At 36.0% G+C, this 17,624-nt stretch overlaps 1 protein-coding gene and 1 long non-coding RNA gene across 3 annotated transcripts; one reads left to right on the top strand and one right to left on the bottom strand.

The window, feature by feature from the left end:
• The first annotated feature begins 680 nt into the window (after positions 1–680).
• LOC141351032 (uncharacterized) lies at positions 681–7,774 on the top strand. Of its 2 annotated transcripts, none has more exons than XM_073857046.1 (8): positions 681–969; positions 2,684–2,789; positions 2,967–3,113; positions 3,203–3,363; positions 5,267–5,602; positions 5,714–5,894; positions 6,001–6,128; positions 7,460–7,774. In XM_073857046.1, the coding sequence occupies exons 1-8, from the start codon at positions 880–882 to the stop codon at positions 7,772–7,774; spliced, it is 1,464 nt and encodes a 487-aa protein (XP_073713147.1). In that variant the 5' UTR covers positions 681–879. The 2 variants fall into 2 exon arrangements, with proteins under 2 accessions (XP_073713147.1, XP_073713148.1); XM_073857047.1 differs by having other exon boundaries at positions 681–1,704.
• A 7,723-nt stretch (positions 7,775–15,497) lies between these two features.
• LOC141351031 (uncharacterized) lies at positions 15,498–17,415 on the bottom strand. Its single transcript, XR_012359175.1, has 4 exons — positions 17,327–17,415; positions 16,513–16,581; positions 16,055–16,208; positions 15,498–15,573 (listed from the first exon to the last, which is right to left on the bottom strand). It is a non-coding gene; the product is annotated as an uncharacterized lncRNA (long non-coding RNA).
• Between the last annotated feature and the right edge of the window lie 209 nt (positions 17,416–17,624).

Genomic DNA, 17,624 nt, shown 5'->3' with positions numbered 1-17,624 from the left:
CATTAACTAATGTTAACTAATGAACCTTATTGTAAAGTGTTACCGAAATCACAATGCATTTAAAGACAATTCATGAACAATCTATTAAATAGAATGACAATTTACACAAGTTGATTGTACATTTGTTTTGTACAGGTATTAAAATTTAAGCATATATTTTATAAATTAAAGTCACTGTGTGCTTAATGGCAAAAGGGCATTGAGGAGAAAAAAAATGCAAACAGTCATTCCACAGCCTGTGATGTCAATGTCTTCCACATATTATGTTCACATTGTCCATTATAAAGTTGATACATTCAGATTTGAGAAGACCAGGAGAGCCGTTGAACACTATGGTTGATGTGGGACTTTTGGGTTCCTGTAAAACAAACATTTCACCTTTTAAGTGCTTTTTACCAATTAACAGAAGCCATCAAATAGACTTAAAATTACCCCATAATAACACAAATAAAGTATGACAACTACACAGCAAAATCCCCGGTGTTAAATAAACACTGTGGGTGTATATATAATCCACTCCCAGATGGGTGTGTATAAAGACTGGTGTTAAAATTTAACACTGAAGCAGTGTTAAAGTTAATGAGATAATGAAGTGATGATTAAGACATTAATGGTGAACACCTGCTGGTCATTCTGTGTCAAATTAACTAAATTTTCCTGGATTTTTTTTGGAGAAAGTACACAGCAAATTGTGTGGTGTTACATTTTCAGTGTAATTCCTAATAGTGTTACAGTGTTAAAATAAAAGTGTACATTTAGTGAAATTAGCACCGGCTTGTGTGAAATGGCGCCCCAAAGTGGTGTTATATTTTGGTGCTTCATTTACAAACGCCTGTGCAGTGTTAATTGTACATACGGGAACTTCACATAATTGAGACAATGCAGTCCGCATTTGAGGATCAAGTCAGTTCGAAAAAATGGCGGCTCTGTCGGTGGACTTATGCAATTGAAAGCGAAGACAAAAACAAGGTAAGATTTAGAATTTTATTTTTTGTTATATTTGATTTCATAAATTGTATTAATATACTGTTTTAACATTTAACGTTACTATAAGCTGTGTCTGTGAGCAAGGTAGCATGCATAATCATTCCTTAGAGAGTCACATTAAAAGCCCCAGGTGTTGTAATTTTTATTTAATGGCAGCATTTTTTTAAACATACTTTAATGTAAGATGGTTTAACTTATAAACGTATGGTATGGTTTTAACTTTCGCTTTGAATAATATTACACGTTGAAAACGTGCTTTAACCATAGAGAAACTGGCATTTCGAACTGGCAAAACTACAGTAGCAACGAAAACGCGTTATATGTATGGTTCTAAGCTATTTTTTATTTAATCTAATTAATTTAATTTTTATAAGATTTTTGGCGCGGAGATGTACACTGGCTCAGTGCTTATTACACGTTGAAAACGTGCTTTAACCATAGAGAAACTGGCATTTCGAACTGGCAAAACTACAGTAGCAACGAAAACGCGTTATATGTATGGTTCTAAGCTATTTTTTTTATTTAATCTAATTAATTACATTTTTATAAGATTTTTGGCGCGGACATGTACACTGGCTCAGTGCTTATTTTACATACGGGAAGTTTCCGTAGCCACAGTGTTCATTCGTAAACAGGGCTTGAAGCAGAGCAGACGGTTATGCTAGTTGTCCTTTGGCACATGGTGTTCAAGTTAATTAATGGAAGTTTAGGGCAAAGGTAAGAATTACAATCCTGTTTTTGTTTGTTTTAAAAAATATAATGTCGACGGTCAGTCTATTTTATATAGGAGTTTTGTGAGAATTACTGTGGTTGTTGCCTCGTTCTAAACTTTTCATATTCTAATGTGTGATATCAATTTCATTGTCCTCTTGATAATGTACGGTTACAACTTCAATTTATTTGTCAGTTTAAGTAGTAAATGTATATTATAACTATAAAATATGTAATTTTTGAGACTATATGTTATAATGACGCACCAATTAATTTTAAGCCAGTTTAAAACATGCTGTATCTTATCTTTAATTTGATGAATTTTGTTAGTGAAAACTAACATTTAATAGTAACAAAAACGCTTTATGTCTTGTACGTGTATGGCTATTTGCTGTTTTTTAATCGAGCTAATTTAATTTGATTAATTTTGGCGCGGAGATGTACACCGGTTCAGTGTTTATTTTACATACGGGAAGTTTCCGTCCTCACAGTGTTCATTTGTAAACCGGGGCTGAAGCAGAGCAGACGGTTATGAAAGTTAAAGAAAGACTTTACGTTACAATCCTGTTATTTTTGATATTATAAATAATGACAGTCAAAAAGGACTCCTTTGTGATTTTTAGTATGTTTGAAAGTTCCGCTTCCGAGTCTGTAGTAAGTTACGTGTATAACGGTAAAACTGATTAAAAAGTAATTAAAAAGGTATAATTCCAAAGCACTATTTGTGAGTGTGGGTAAATTGGCCATTTTCTTGCACATGTGGAGGTACAATAGTAATGCTTCTAGTCAGGGTAATCGAAATCTTGAAATTTAAGGAACATTAACCATAATTTAACCTTTTTGAAATGCCAGCTTTGAGGTAATTAAAGTAACGTGTAAATGTAATGTGTGTCAACATACAAGTAAATCAGTAGCTCGTCAAAGCAGCATACCACAACCTTTTAGTGTATATGCCTTGTTTCTAATGTTTATTTTTGTTTTAAAGCAAGTAATCGAAGTGACCGACAGAATGCTGTTTAAAGTGCAGTACCAACATCATAAAAAGTACATAAAGCATAATGGATCAGCATATGATGACTTGATTAAGGATGGTAAGTTTTCTTTTGGATTGTGATATTTGACTATTACAATTTTACATTTTATGTGTTTCAGTTTATTACAGATTTTATTTAGTATGTTACATAATGGATGAGCTAAATTTTTATTTAAATGTTTGTTGTATTCACATATTTCTGTTCTGTGCTTTTCTGTTCATTTTGTGTGTTCAGTCAAGCAAAAATTTGGGATCTCTCCAGATCATAACATCTATTTAGCCGACGAGACTGGAACAGAAGTAGATGAAGATGTTTTTGCAGACATTATTGAGCAAAAGCCTGACACTCTTTGGACGATAGTTGATGCTGTGGCTATTACAGGTATAAAAGGCTGTAACAGGTTTTATCAAGTTATATATTAATTCATTGTAAAGTTATTATGTAGTTTGAATTTTCTATTCGATTTTAAGATCCTCCTGCCAACATAACCTCTCCATCTGCAAACGAGACTGAAACGCTGTCACTTCATTCAGTTGCATCTTCATCAGACACACAGCCATCAGACAGCGACGGTCCTTTCCTCTCACCTAAAAGAGCTCGTTCTGTTGACCATTCACAAGAAGCTAAGGAGGTACATTACTTGCTTAAAAATGTGAATGTTGTTTTATTAGGGTCTGTTTACACTTGCTTTTAAGATGTGTTTTCGTCGATCGGATCACAAGCGGACGAGTGAGACGCATTCTGTTTACACATGGTATTTAAATCTGTCTCTTTTGCCCGCTTCTGTCCTAATTACTATAAGGGGATGGTCTGTAGACTGTGGGCGAGTCTCTTTGCTGTCATTTAAACGTGAGCGGAAGTAATGACGGGTTTAAATTGACGTGAACTGTCAATGTCCTCTGCTTGTGTTGTGTGTAAACATACTGCACATGCTGCTATTTAAGAGCAATCGTTGAAATAAGCTTGCACAACACATGCTTTCACGCAATTGAAAAATAAAACTAATAAAAGACGCTGAGAGCGGCTGCTTTAGTTTTGTCAATGAAAGTTTAAAGAGAGTGCTGTACAGTGGGTGTTCGTGCTAGAAGTCAGAAAAGATGTAAAACATTGTGCTCAGTACTAGGGGTGGGAATCGCTTGGACCCTCATGAATCAATTCAGAATCGATTCTTAGGGTCCCGATTCGATTCAGAATCGATTCTTGACGTACTAATTTGCATATCTGTGACGTCATTACGGCACATTTGCTCTCAAAGCCAGACTAATGTTTGCGCTTTTGCTACTAGTCTCTGAACTGTCATATACTGTACTTTAATGCAACTAAGGGAAAAAATGTCATTCTTATATACATATATGTCCTGTTTCTGTTGTAAGACATTAAAAATAGTAATTAAACGTGACATATTAATTCTATATGTTAACCGGAATTAACTTCCACGAACTGACTAACGTTAAGCGTCTAATCATCATCATTATACACAGTGATTGGCAGTATTACTGTATTTATATAATGCAGCGCACCCATCGACTGAATAACAAACTATGTGCATATTTTTACAGAAGTATATTCATGTTATATCTAAACAGTCAGCGGATGGTTTAGGGCAGGGGTGTCCAATACGTCGATCGCAAAGGCAATGCCGGTAGATCGCACATAAGTTAACTGCTGCTCCACATGCGAATTTGTCATTATGGTCTTTTAGAGTAATTGTGAAACACGCAGGTCTTTTTGAGTTGCTGCGCCTTATGTCTCAAATGTGTTTTGCCAGGCCACTGCAGCTCAGTCGTTTTTAACTTCCAAAATTCACAAGGATGCGCATTCTTGCCTCATGCAGGAGTTGATCCACATGCACGGTGTGTGTGCATTTAAAGTGTTCTTTCTCTTCTGCTCTTGTAAGCTCCGCTATGTGCTCATGCAGTGCGCGCTCTTAAGTTGTCCGTGTGCATCACCGCTCCCCCAGTTGAGTTCCGCCTTTTGGTTCTGATAACGTCACGTTATTATTTTGTAAACTAACATATAAGAATCGATTCTTGACATTTGTGAATTGATTCAGAATCGGCCCACGTCCGAATCGCAATTAATCCAAGAATCGATTTTTTGTCCCACCCCTACTCAGTACCTCAGATTACAAAATGGGCAGAGAGTAGGCGGTCTTGTGTGGCTGTTCGAAAACACGTTCAACCACATGTGCGTTTACACTACAAAAGCAATCAGATGTGTTTTCGACTACATCTGAATGTGGTTGAAAGTGGTCGAAAGTGGATAAGCTTAAAGCACTTTGAACACGTTTACACCTGGCGTTAACATCGAGTTTTTCGGCTATCCATATTTTCGCTATCATCCACTAGATGGCACTCTTACACAACTCCAGAAGGCATTCAACTTTTTTGAAAATCATAAATATGCTGGCAACTTAAAAAAAAAAACTGTTGGTGGGGAAAGAGTTAAAGGCTCTTTTGTAATATATTTTTTATAAGCTGTTTGTAATTAAGTTGTAACTGCTGTAATTTTAAATTGTTTTGCATTCATTTTAGGAACACTTCTACGATGCAGAAGGTAATTCGGGGTACATAGCCTGGAGACTTAAAACGGTTCAACGTAACAACCGCTGCAGCAGGACCACTACTTCAGAGGCCACTTGTGAAAGAAGGGGACCTGGAACTCAAAGAGCATTTTTTACATCAGAAATGCAGCTGGAGGGAGATCGTTGTCAAGAAGCTATTTCATTTCTGAAACACTGTTTGGATCCAGAGCAAGTGGCTGCAAAGATGAAATCTACCTTTCAGTATCGCCAGAAAATGATCCATGATCCTGAAAAGTCATCCTCTGTTATTTCTTTATTTCCGAGGTTTCTTGACACAAAAGGACTGGTAAGTATTGCATCTATGAGTTGTTGTTGTCTTTGTTTAAAAGGGCTTTTGAGCTGCAATACTTAGTAATTTGACAAATAATTCCATGCTTTTATCCATATACCATTTTAGGTGCTTCAAGACTTTGAGTTACTGTTTGGAGTGGAGACTGCATCTAAGCTTCTGGAGAAGTGGGACTCTTGTCTGAAACAAAAAGTCATTCAAGAAGCCAAAGCCCTGACCCAGTCACTGCATCTGAGTTGTTTGATTCAGTCGGCAGAACTGCAATGCAACACCAGTCATGGAGCTACAGGTAGTTCAGTATGTATGGTAATCAAAGGAGGACAGATAATCATTTCATGTGTACATAAAATACTTCTGTATATAGGTTTGTTATAGTTTTTTTTTTCTGATCATAGATTGGGACAGTGAGATGTCGTCCCTCTTATTGCTGGTGTATCTCCTACCACCACCTTCTAGTGGAAATAAGAAGGTTGTCAAGATCAGTGTGCGTGAAGCTGTAGACCGTGTAGTAAAATTTCATAAGGTATGCTTACTTTTAATGTTATGTAAGAGTGTTGATATGCAATGTGTGGTGATACGTACACTCTAAAAAAAATCCGTAAAAAAACGGACAAAGTACTGTGTAAATATGAAGGAATTTTCCGTATTTATGTTTTACAGGCATTTATCCGTTTTTTTATAACATGCTGCATTATGGGTGCAATAACCCCTGCTGCAATCTTTCACTTTTGCCTCTCTATCCCCATCTCTGTTTGAAACCTAAAATTACAACTGGCTTGCAGAGTTATTTTCTCACATGGATGATGTTTAACTTCTAAAACTGCTGTCAGACCAAGCTACAAGTGTTCAATTATTCCAGCATCGACACATGTGATTTAGTAGACATATCTTCTTTCTTACGTGACGTGTAAGTCAAATGGATATTTACCACAACATTTATCACATTAAATCTCCAGTTTGTTTGTTTTAGATTGATTTGAAGTCACCACTATGGTGATTACTGTTCCCTTTAGTTAGGCTTTTGTCCCTTTACCTTCATAGAACTGATTCTGCTCTTTCAGCATTGCAACAGTGTTTTTGCTTGTAGCAATTACAATTTGTTTGTTGCTTTAGGAAGGAGAATTGTCTATAATGTCATATGAGCTTAGTTGTTTTTATGTTATGCTACCTAACATTTAAATATGATTTGATTAAAAAAGAATAAAGAACTGAAATGTATTAAAGAGACGCTGTATGCTGATCTAAAAACACACCGTCTTAATTAAGATGGCTGAAAATGTGTCATCTGTGGTTTTTGCTTCAGAGACATCAATACTTTGGATACAAATCTCAACAATGGTGAGAGTAAATGTTAAGAGAGTTTTCCACAATCTTGGTACCCAGCATGCATTGCGGCATGAAGCTTTGTGGTTGATTGTCACCATTGTTGCGTTTCATAGGCAGATTGAAGTGTCCCTTAAGGCTACGGAAAATGTTCTGTAAATCTACGGAAAGTGTTCTATAAATCTACAGAATGTTCAGTTTTTAAATAAACGGAAATTTTGTAAACATAACGGAAAAGGTGCCGGTGGTTTTCTGCCGGGACATTGTCCGTTTTTTTGCGGATTATTTTTTTAGAGTGTAGGTAATTTTTGTCAGGTATTTAAATAGTGATTTTTTTTTCATAGTTGCAGTAACACTAATGTAAGATGGCAATGTAAGATGTTTTTTTTTTTTGGCTGTTAAATTAAATGAATTAAGTCATATGATATTTAATAAATAGAAATGTTAATAATATGTCCTTATTGTAATGTATATGCACTCTCTTTGTAATGTCATACTTAAGTTTTTTCAGTTTGTACTTGTTTTTTTTAGTCCTGTTGCAGTTTTGAAGAAGTTCTTGGATCAACACAGACAACACAGCCCTACATCTTGGCAGTTGGGACTTCGAAGAGTAGCATCCATGAGTACTACATTGTGTTGGATGGGCAGCTCATTCCCTGCATGGCTAAGTCCTCTCTCTCAGCCTTTGATGAACTTTTCAAAACTCATTATGTGTTTGGCATTTCATATGATGCTGCTTTGCACAATATGTTTACCTTTCTTCAAACAACCATCTACAACATTGATGTAGGCATTACCCATGAAAGCCCTCGAATCGGAGATCTTCGGGCCAAGGTTCTTAATTAAGTACTGTTGCAAAGTTTTCTTGAGAAGATGTTTAGGTGCTTTGTTTGCAAATTAAGTTCTAGAACAGTTACCGAGTTAATTCGCCATCTCAAGTTTTCTCATGCTTTTTATCCTGGCAGAAGGTTACAGTTGGTATGCGATCAGGATGGGTGTTGTCAAAAATTTGTTACCTTTTCTGGCTTTAGAAAACATATCCAAACAAGGCACAACAGTAGAATATCTGAAATGCTGTCATTAGAACCTCCCTCTAATCCCTCTGTCATGCAGTCATCCAGCATATTTTCAGAAAGTCCAGGAACATCTTTAAGTGCCCATGAGAGAACATCACGAACCCAAGAAATGTGTGCATCACTAATTGCAAAACTGCAGAGTAGTGGAGTAGCTACCAATGTAATTACATCAGTGGCTGAAAATATGGAGGAACTTATTTATGAAATGCACTCGAACATTAAAGAAGGTGTTGTTCAGTTGCTTGAAACTAATGAGCAAAGGGAAGGTGTTGAAGAATATTTTGACAATCTTGAGAATCCCTTCTCTAAATTCACAACAGAGACTCGATGGAAAAAATACTTTTTTGAGACCTGGGGGGTTGTAGAACCAGTTGAAATCCCTTTAGGAGTGAGATATGACACTAGACGAAATACAACTACAGGAACATACGACCAAGTTCCAGTCACTGATAAATTTATTTATGTCCCTTTATTACAGACTTTAAATTTCATGTTCAGAAACGAAGAAATCCATAAACATTTTGTACAGCAAAGTGAGGAAAGAGACATTTTAAGAGAGTTCTGTGATGGCAGCTATTTTAAAGAGCATCCTCTCTTTTCCAAAGAAAACAACTCTCTTCAAATACAACTTTTTTATGATGACTTTGAAACCTCAAATCCTCTGGGCTCCAAACATGGCATCCATAAGGTTGGAAGTATGTATTTTGTCTTGAGAAACCTATCTCCTAAGGTTAACTCGGCCCTTATGAATATTCATCTTTTGGCACTTTTTCACACACAAGATGTCAAGAAGTATGGCTTCAGTGCCATCTTGGAGCCTATTGTGCGTGATATTAAAATTCTTGAGAGCTCTGGAATTAAGTTGCCAGTCTCTGATGAACCAGTACGTGGAACAATAGCTCAGGTAACTGGTGATAATTTGGGAATGCACACACTTTTTGGGTTTTTAGAATCATTTAGTGCAAACTATTTTTGCCGGTTTTGTCTTATTGATAAGCTTTCTTCTCAGAGTATTTTTTGTGATGACCATCCGGACGTAGTATTGCGTGACAAAGTTCTACACGATGAGCACTGTCAAAGCCTTCTTTCTGATGCTGGCCTGCAGTCATCATTTGGTGTCAAAAGACCATGTTTACTCAATGAGCTGCAGTATTTTAATATTTCTGACAATTATGCAGTGGATATCATGCATGACATATTAGAGGGAGTGGCACAGTTGGAGATAAAGTTGCTTTTTGAGTATTTGTCTGACAGCAATGTTGTGTCTTTACAGGCTGCAAGCAATAGAATTTACTCGTTTAACTATGGTTATGTTGAACGTAAAAACCGACCTACTATGCTTAGATTTGAACAAGCTGGAAATGGGGTGGGTCCAAGGTCCGAAATTAACACCCGCCAGCCGCCAAATGCGGGTAGATTTTCCGTTTGGCGACTAAATTCAAAAGGCTACCCGCCACACTGGCGGGTGATTTTCATATCAAAATATTAATGCAATATAATGTGTTTGCCAGTAACTAATCTGGGGACGAGGTGAGCTAGCCACAGAACGTCTCTACGCTCCAAGTCTCGCACTAGAGACGGTCTGTTTCTAGCTAGTACTGCAGGTAACTTGCGGTCTGCAGCTATCTGCTGCATATTAGCTATCAATGCATCCCCGCGCTGCCCGTCGGGCTATCTTGACTTATAGGGAGGAAAACATATATTTAAATGCTTATGCATTCTTTCACAGATTTGGATGTGTAATAATGGTGTATGAAATTCAGGGTATTTAAATTACGTTTGAGCGCGCGCTCAAGTTTTACTTTCACTTTCGCGATCGCGTGAAAAGACGCAGTACAGGAAGCAATCCGTCATGATTTGTCATGGATTTGTTGGGCCAATCGTCCTTCGTCCTGTCAGTCATTGCTATCCTCACATAAGAAAATTAAATCTCTCGCAGCAAGCTTTAAAGTGATATAGATTGTACGGGCAGTGAAGAGAGTGACTGTTGCACAATCGCTCTTAAAGCGACAGTAACCCCTGTTTTTCTGATCGAAAAAATTATCCAATCTGTAACTGGATGATCCAAACTGTGAGTTTTGTGACCCACTAAACCATTTTTAAATGGTGAGTATATCTGGTGTGGGGATGAGCAGGAAAAGTTGGTTTACATCATGGGCGAGGCTAGCCCCTTTTTAGGGGTGCTTCAGCACCCCTAAAAAGGAGCTCAGCACCCCTAAAACTTGGGGCAAGAAATTTAATTATTCTAAAATGTTCGTTCGTCTTTGACCAGGTTAAATAATGTCCAAAACATACTCCGTAGTTTGTGGTTTCAAATATATAATAAGGTAGAAAATGAAAACCTCCCCGCTTAGCAATTGGTGTCATCCTCTTCTACTTCTCTGTACCTGCATCGCTAGCCCGTCCGTCATTAAGCGTGAAACACACGCAGAGTGAGAATCAGATAGTGTTGTGATGCAACTTTTTTGTTCAAATCTTACAAAATGTTTACGTTATGTTTATAATGAGCGAGTACATCACGAATCAATCTTTCAAGTCGTGTTTTTGTCTTATAATGAATCACCATGGTACACGTATAATAAGTGTTTATTTTCGGATTATTTAAGTCCGGCGGGTACCCGCGCGCTGCGGAGTAGCACAGTACCTGGGTGACTCGTCCATAGACTCAAACGGAGAGAAGTAGCGCCGGTTACAATGTTCTTCCGCAAGACGCATGCAGTGCGTCTCAGTGGGTAGTTGCATACGTGTGTCTCCGTTGTTAAAGTTTATTGTATGATTTATCGTTAATTTGAGACTTATTTTAACAATCGGTTGTCATGTAAACATGACATCACGGGCGTCTTTTCTGGTCAGTCGTCATGAAAACATGACGTTTGGAACAGAGTGAAAACAAACTACATATCACTGTATACCACCAGTAGACTACCGGTAAGTTATGTGTGAAATCACTAACTGTCTGACTATCAAACTAGACAATAAATATTTTTTTTAGTTTGTCACATGTAGACTAATATGAAGGTGATAACGTCTTTAACCCTTAGTGCAGGAGTCACAAGTGTTTTGTTTTAGACATATAGTAAAGGTAATGGTTCAATTAAAGGACTGTTAAAAGAAAAGCTGCAAATTAACAAACTATTAATAAACCTACCATATGTTGTAGGCATAAAAGTTATAAATTAGGAGATTTGTCATTGACAAAGGCAAACGATACACTGTATATTCACATAAAGCCATACCCACACTGCTGGTGTAGCCCACCTTTTGTCCTGAGACTTTAATATGGGATTAATGGCAAAAATGTGCTAGCTCACCATTAATTAGAAATAAAAAGGTTGGCAAAAAATGCATCTGAAAACTCACCAGATTGATGCTTTAAAATATGTCATTTTAAAAAAATTCTAAGGGGGAGCATGCTCCCGGACCCTAGGGGTAATATTCTTCTCATCTTTTTCACCCCTAACCCATTTTCATGCCTGAAAGGTCTCCAAAAAATCTTTATTTTGGAGTTAGTTGAACCAATGTTAAAATGAAAGCTATTTTACAATATTTCTGTAGGAAAAAAGAGCGGGTGGTGGCAGCGGAGCTCAGCACCCCTAAAGCTCTAACCCTAGAATCGCCTCTGGTTTACATGGAAATCCAGTCTCTTTGTTTGTTAAAAAAACAACAGCATCCAAACAACAACAAGAATAGCAGATTAAACATTGTGGTTAGAGGCCTTATTGGCATTGTATTGGCAAAATTTGGCCTGAGGTAAAACTAATTGAATAAGCCTGTGCTATGCCCACAAAGTCAAGTGGCATTTTCTTATCTGTGACTTCATTTAATATTTCAGATTCAGAATCTGATGTATAGATATTTCACTTTGGTTAGAAGAAAATTTTGAACTGATGATTGATATGTACTGTAAATTGATGTGTTATTTGTGTTTTGATAGATGTTTTGTTTTAATATTCTACATTAAAAGTAATGTATTTTTTATTCTGGCTACTTGCATTCATTTCGGGCTACAAAAAACTAAAGAGTGCCTGCCCGAAGGGCTACCAGGGATTTTGAAATTTTGCGAGCAATGCCATGAATACAGCAAATGAAATTAATGTACATGTGACAAAAAAAGGCTGTTTATTATTCTGGCCGGTAAAAAATATGCTTGGCTGGTAGATTTTTTCATCTACCAGTCCCCGTGGCAGGTGAGCCAAAAAGTTAATTTCGGACCCTGGGTGGGTCTCAATGCCATCCAGACATTTTGCCTGATTAGAAATTTGCCTCTAATTTTTGGAGATCTGGTTGAACCAGAAAATAAACACTGGAGCTTACTGCTTCTTTTACTACAGATAATAAATATTGTGTTTTCTCCGGTCATCTCGGATGGAATGACTGTTTATCTGAAATATTTGATCTGTGAACACCACACCCTGTTCAAAGAGCTCTATTCAAGAAGTCTTACTCCTAAGCATCACTTCATGGTTCATTATCCCAGATGCATCAGGAAGATAGGGCCACTTGTTCATGTTTGGGGGATGCGTTTCGAAGCAAAACATCGCTTTTTTAAAAAAAGTATTAAAAATTTCAAAAATATTACTAAGTCATTAGCTCTAAAACATCAGATGTCTATTGCATACCACTGGGAATCTCAGCCATTTAAGTGTATTGAGTGTGGACCTGTATCAAGCGTTCAGCTTTGTAGCCTGTTAAACTGTGAATTGATTGCAGAAAAACTGCAAATCGACATTGATTGTTATGTTGATCTTTTTACTTGGATTTCTTGTTTTGGGACAGAATACCGTTCAGGTCTTCTTGTTTGTTCAGATATGAAAGATGATCTTCCTGTCTTCAGTAAGATTACTGATATAATTGGATTTGATGGTCAACATTTTTTGTTGACTTGTGATTTTGAGACTTTATGCTTTGTTGAACATCTACACTCATTTCAAGTCCAAGAGGGGCTTTGTAGGAATGTCTCTATTTTGAATGTGGAAACCTTGCGTTTCTTTAAGCCCTTTGACCTTCAAACATCTTATGGATTTCAGCAAAATGACCTTTATATTGTTCCTATACATGTTTTTATATAAAGGCCTTCATTTTAGACAGTGCTTTTGTGCTCCGGTCTTGTTTGGATGTACCTTTTTAAGTAAAGTTGTAGACCTTCACAAATCTTAATCCCTCTACAGTTTTCTATATGTTGAAAATGTGAAATTGCACACAAAACATGGACAGTCATATAAAATTAATTAACTTTAATGCTTTGTTGAACTAATGTGTTTGTTCCCAGTATTTAGTAAACATGCTGTACTGAATGTATTTGTGAAAACCAGTTACAAACTGATTCTTGGAAAAAAATAAATATTGATTGTTTTAAAAATGTTCATGACCTGTTTATTAACACACTGCAATCATTTTGAGTATGGATATGTTAAAAGTAGCAAACAGTTTAAAAATGTATTAATGTTCATTACTTACGTGGTGTTAAAACAGATTTTAACCTTAATTAATGTGCAGTTTTTAAAATAAATGCGTGGTAGGGATTTTACATTCACTACCTCAGTGTAAAAATAAACTCTAAATGTGTGTTTAATACACTCTTGTGGGGAGTAAAACATAATGTACTCTGGAGTATATTGTACACTCTTGGTGTAAAATAATGTACACTGTTTAAGGGTATATATTCAACACTGTTAAAAGTGTTACTTTAACACCAAGCTGGTGGGACCTATATATACACCTGAAAAGTGTACAATTTACACCAGTGGAGTTAAATGAACACTGGGCAATTTGCTGTGTAATACTAAAATGATGAAGAAAGACAAAATGCAATAGATGAATACAGCGAAATCCCCAGTATTAAATGAACATTGTTGGGTCTATGACTCCAAAAGCTGCAATCTTTCACGTTTACCTCTCTATCATCATCTCTGTTAAAAAAAACTAAAATTATAACTTGCAGCGTTATTTTCTAAACCGGGATGATAAGTTTAACTTCTAAACAGCTGTCAGAACAAAATACAAGCATCCACACACGATTTAGTAGACAAATCTTCTTTCTGACGTGATGTAATCACAGAATGTATCACATTAAATCTTAAGTTTGTGTTTGTTATGAGTTCATTTGAAGTCACCATTATTGTGATTAACGTTTCCTTTAGTTAGGCATTCTTCCTTTAACCTTCGCTAAACTAATTTTCCTCTTTTAGCACTGGTAACTTGTTTTATTAAGACTGTTAGTTCATTGCTTGATGTAGAGGGAAAACTTTTCATAGCATCTGAGATTGGTTATTTATTTTATTCTTTACCAATCATTAAAACATTTGATCATAAATAAATGATAAAGACAACAATGCAAATACAAAGATGCTCTGTGAAAGACACTGTTCTGTAAGACTGCTGTAATGCTTTGGTTTTTTTTTTTTTTCTGATACAAATCTCAACAAGGGTGACAGTAAATGGTAAGAAATTTGCACAATTTTGTCATGTCACAATGCATGATGGGAGTTATGAATGAGTTTTATACAATCCTGGTACCCAGCATGCATTGCGGCATGAAGCTTTGTTGTTGATTGTCACCATGATTGTGTTTTATAGGCTGATTGTTGATGTCTCAGTGTGTCTGACTGATACCACAGATTAGATTTCGGTGAAAAATATTAACTCTTAAGGCTATATGGATTTCATGGGGTGGACCAAATATAAAATTATACACTTATATACAGTGATTATTTTTTTGTACGAGAACATTGAATCACAACACTTATGTTGTCATAATAATTAACATTGTAACGGTTTAAGACTTCATTTATCTCATCTTTCTCTGCTCTAACAGAAGTGTTTAATAAACAAACTGCCACAATGAGCAGAAAAAAACTAACAATATACTTTAAGACCCAAGTACCCAACTAAAGGAAACACTAATCGGAGCAATGGTGACTAACTTTATAACCAGATTTACAGCAGTTGTATCGAAGTTATCCATGTAACTCTGCAAGCAAGTTGTAATTTTAGTTTTCAAACAGAGATGATGATAGTGTTTATTTAACTATGGGGATTTCATCTATTACATTTAAATATTTTGTCTTTCTGCATTATTTTAGTATTACTTTATCCAGAAAAAGAGTCATTAAAATAAAAAAATTAAAGACAGGGAAAATTCTAAAATTAAGGTTGATTTGACCCAGAATGACCAGCAGGTGTTCACCATTAATGTCTTAATCATCACTTCATTATCTCATTAACTTTAACACTGCTTCAGTGTTAAATTTTAACACCAGTCTTTATACACACCCATCTGGGAGTGGATTATATATACACCCACAGTGTTTATTTAACACCGGGGATTTTGCTGTGTAGGCAAGCGACACTCAAGAACCAACAAGACTCATAATAATTGATGTGGAGCTGTATGCTATTTAAGGGTAAACAGAGTAATATTTTTATATTTGCATTGAATGTTACTTTAAATAAAGTGCCTCAAATGCTAACTAAATTACAGAAGACTATACTTACACTATTACAGTAGGAAGCTGGGATTTTCTTGAAATAATGCTGACAATAACATAAGTGCAGCATTCCTCACCAGACCTACAAAGATACAAATTATTGTACATTAGGTACAGATATCAATTACAGGGACATTTTACTCAAAAAAGAAAACTCATTCACTCACTCGTTATTTCAAACATTCACAGCTTTCTTTCTTCAGCAGAACACTAACACAAAAAAGATTTTGAAGAATGTCTGTAATCGAACAACTCTGGTAGCAATTTAATGGACACAAAACCAATGCAGGTCAATGGGCACCATTGTTGTTCGATTACCATACTTTTTCAAAATTTCTTCTGTTGTGTTCTGCTGAAGAAAGTGACGACAATTTTAATTTGTGGGTAAACTTTAACTCTTTCTCAGCCAGCGTCTCTTAATTAACAAGTTTACTCTTCAATGGCAAGGAAAAAGTTTATACTAACATTATTTTCATATTTTCACTTATACAATTTATAGGTGCTAGAACCTTTACATTGACAATGCAAATAAAGCTACTTTACACTGGACAAAGAACAAGCACCTTCTGTGGTTTCCTCTCCGATGAGATTGGCGTAGAGATGTTTTTTACTTCCTTCTTTTGCACTCCTGATGATGTTTGGGGCCATTTTATTAAGAGATGTTTCCATGTTCTTCACCAAGTCTGTTCCAAACCTCATTGTCATTCCATGCAGCATCTTAAAACACAAAATCTTTATATATCCACTTTTAGACAAACAAGTTCCTTAAAGTCTACATTAACTTGAGGTTGCAATTGACTAGTGATGTATTTTTCAAAACACAATGTTTAATAAAAAATAGTGTGAAATATACAGAATTTAAATTAAATCCTCAAACACTTTACAGTCTTTAATGCTAAATTCTAAATGAAATACATACAGTAAGAATTATCATTAAAGCTACAAAACACAGATTTCTTTTTATTTTCTCTTTAATGAACATTAGTGACGAAGTCTTACAAGGTCCTTTTAAGCACCTTACCTTTTTGCATCAATGGGGTTTATATTTTAAAGCCAGTGACGTGTCTGACCATTTGTTAACCATGGTTATCTGTGAGGGAGAGGAAAAAAGCATATAAATTACACTTCACAAACCAAATACACATAAAAACCTGAACACATTTGGTTTTTAAAACATTTGAATGTTAAATGTAAGTGTCTTAACAGCAACCATCACATTAATTAATTGTGTGCATCACAGAAAACATGCATATCTAGACGTGTTGCGGATACGAACGCTGCACTGCAATCGTGCATTTATAATACAGACCAGCAGAAAGTTCTTAACTGTGGCCAGCAGTTTCCACTTTCCTTCAAGGTTTAGCTCCAACCCTGATAAAACACTCGTGAACAAGCGAACAATACTCACGGAATATGTGTAAAACTGCGACAAACATTTACATATAATTTCCCTTCCACCGTCTTCCACCCGGTTCCTTTGACCACGCGCTTCATTGAAATAACACCCCTGTCTCGAATTTCGTCTCCTTACAACACAGCTGTCTTATTGTGCTTGGCAATTTAATTTAAAATGACAAAGAAATAAAGCAGGACTGTAACGTAATTCATTAAAACCGAGAACAAAATGTATTTAACAGAGCTTTTATAACTGACGGTTGACGAAGCCCGTCAGTGCTTTAACGTTACCAGCAGTATTTTTTAACTGAGGTAAATATTATAAATGTAGCTTCTAGTATCACTATTTAGCACAAGACCTACTCTAACAAAATAAATATTAACTAATTATACTAAATATTTCAGTAATATTGTTTTAAAAATGTAGAAAGTTTACTTACCTCAGGGTACAAACAAGCAGAAATGCCGGTCCGGAGTCCGAACTCCTCAGTTTGAAAAAATAACTATCACACCTCGAGCCTCATCTTCGCGTATGGTGGTGGTCTCTGCCTCTCCACATCATCACCGCTCTGGTTTAATAAACAGAGGAATATAAACACACACACATACATAAATAACATGTTTAATATAATGAAGCTTGACGGTGAAAGATTTTATACCCTAAAATTGCCAAATTTCCCTCAGACATCACACGTAATTGAATTAAACACTATTGGGCGGTTTTCTCGGACAGGACTT

Source organism: Misgurnus anguillicaudatus, chromosome 19, assembly GCF_027580225.2.
Source record: "Misgurnus anguillicaudatus chromosome 19, ASM2758022v2, whole genome shotgun sequence".
NCBI classification, from domain to species: Eukaryota; Metazoa; Chordata; class Actinopteri; order Cypriniformes; family Cobitidae; genus Misgurnus; species Misgurnus anguillicaudatus.
This window is presented reverse-complemented; position numbering and strand designations above follow the sequence as displayed.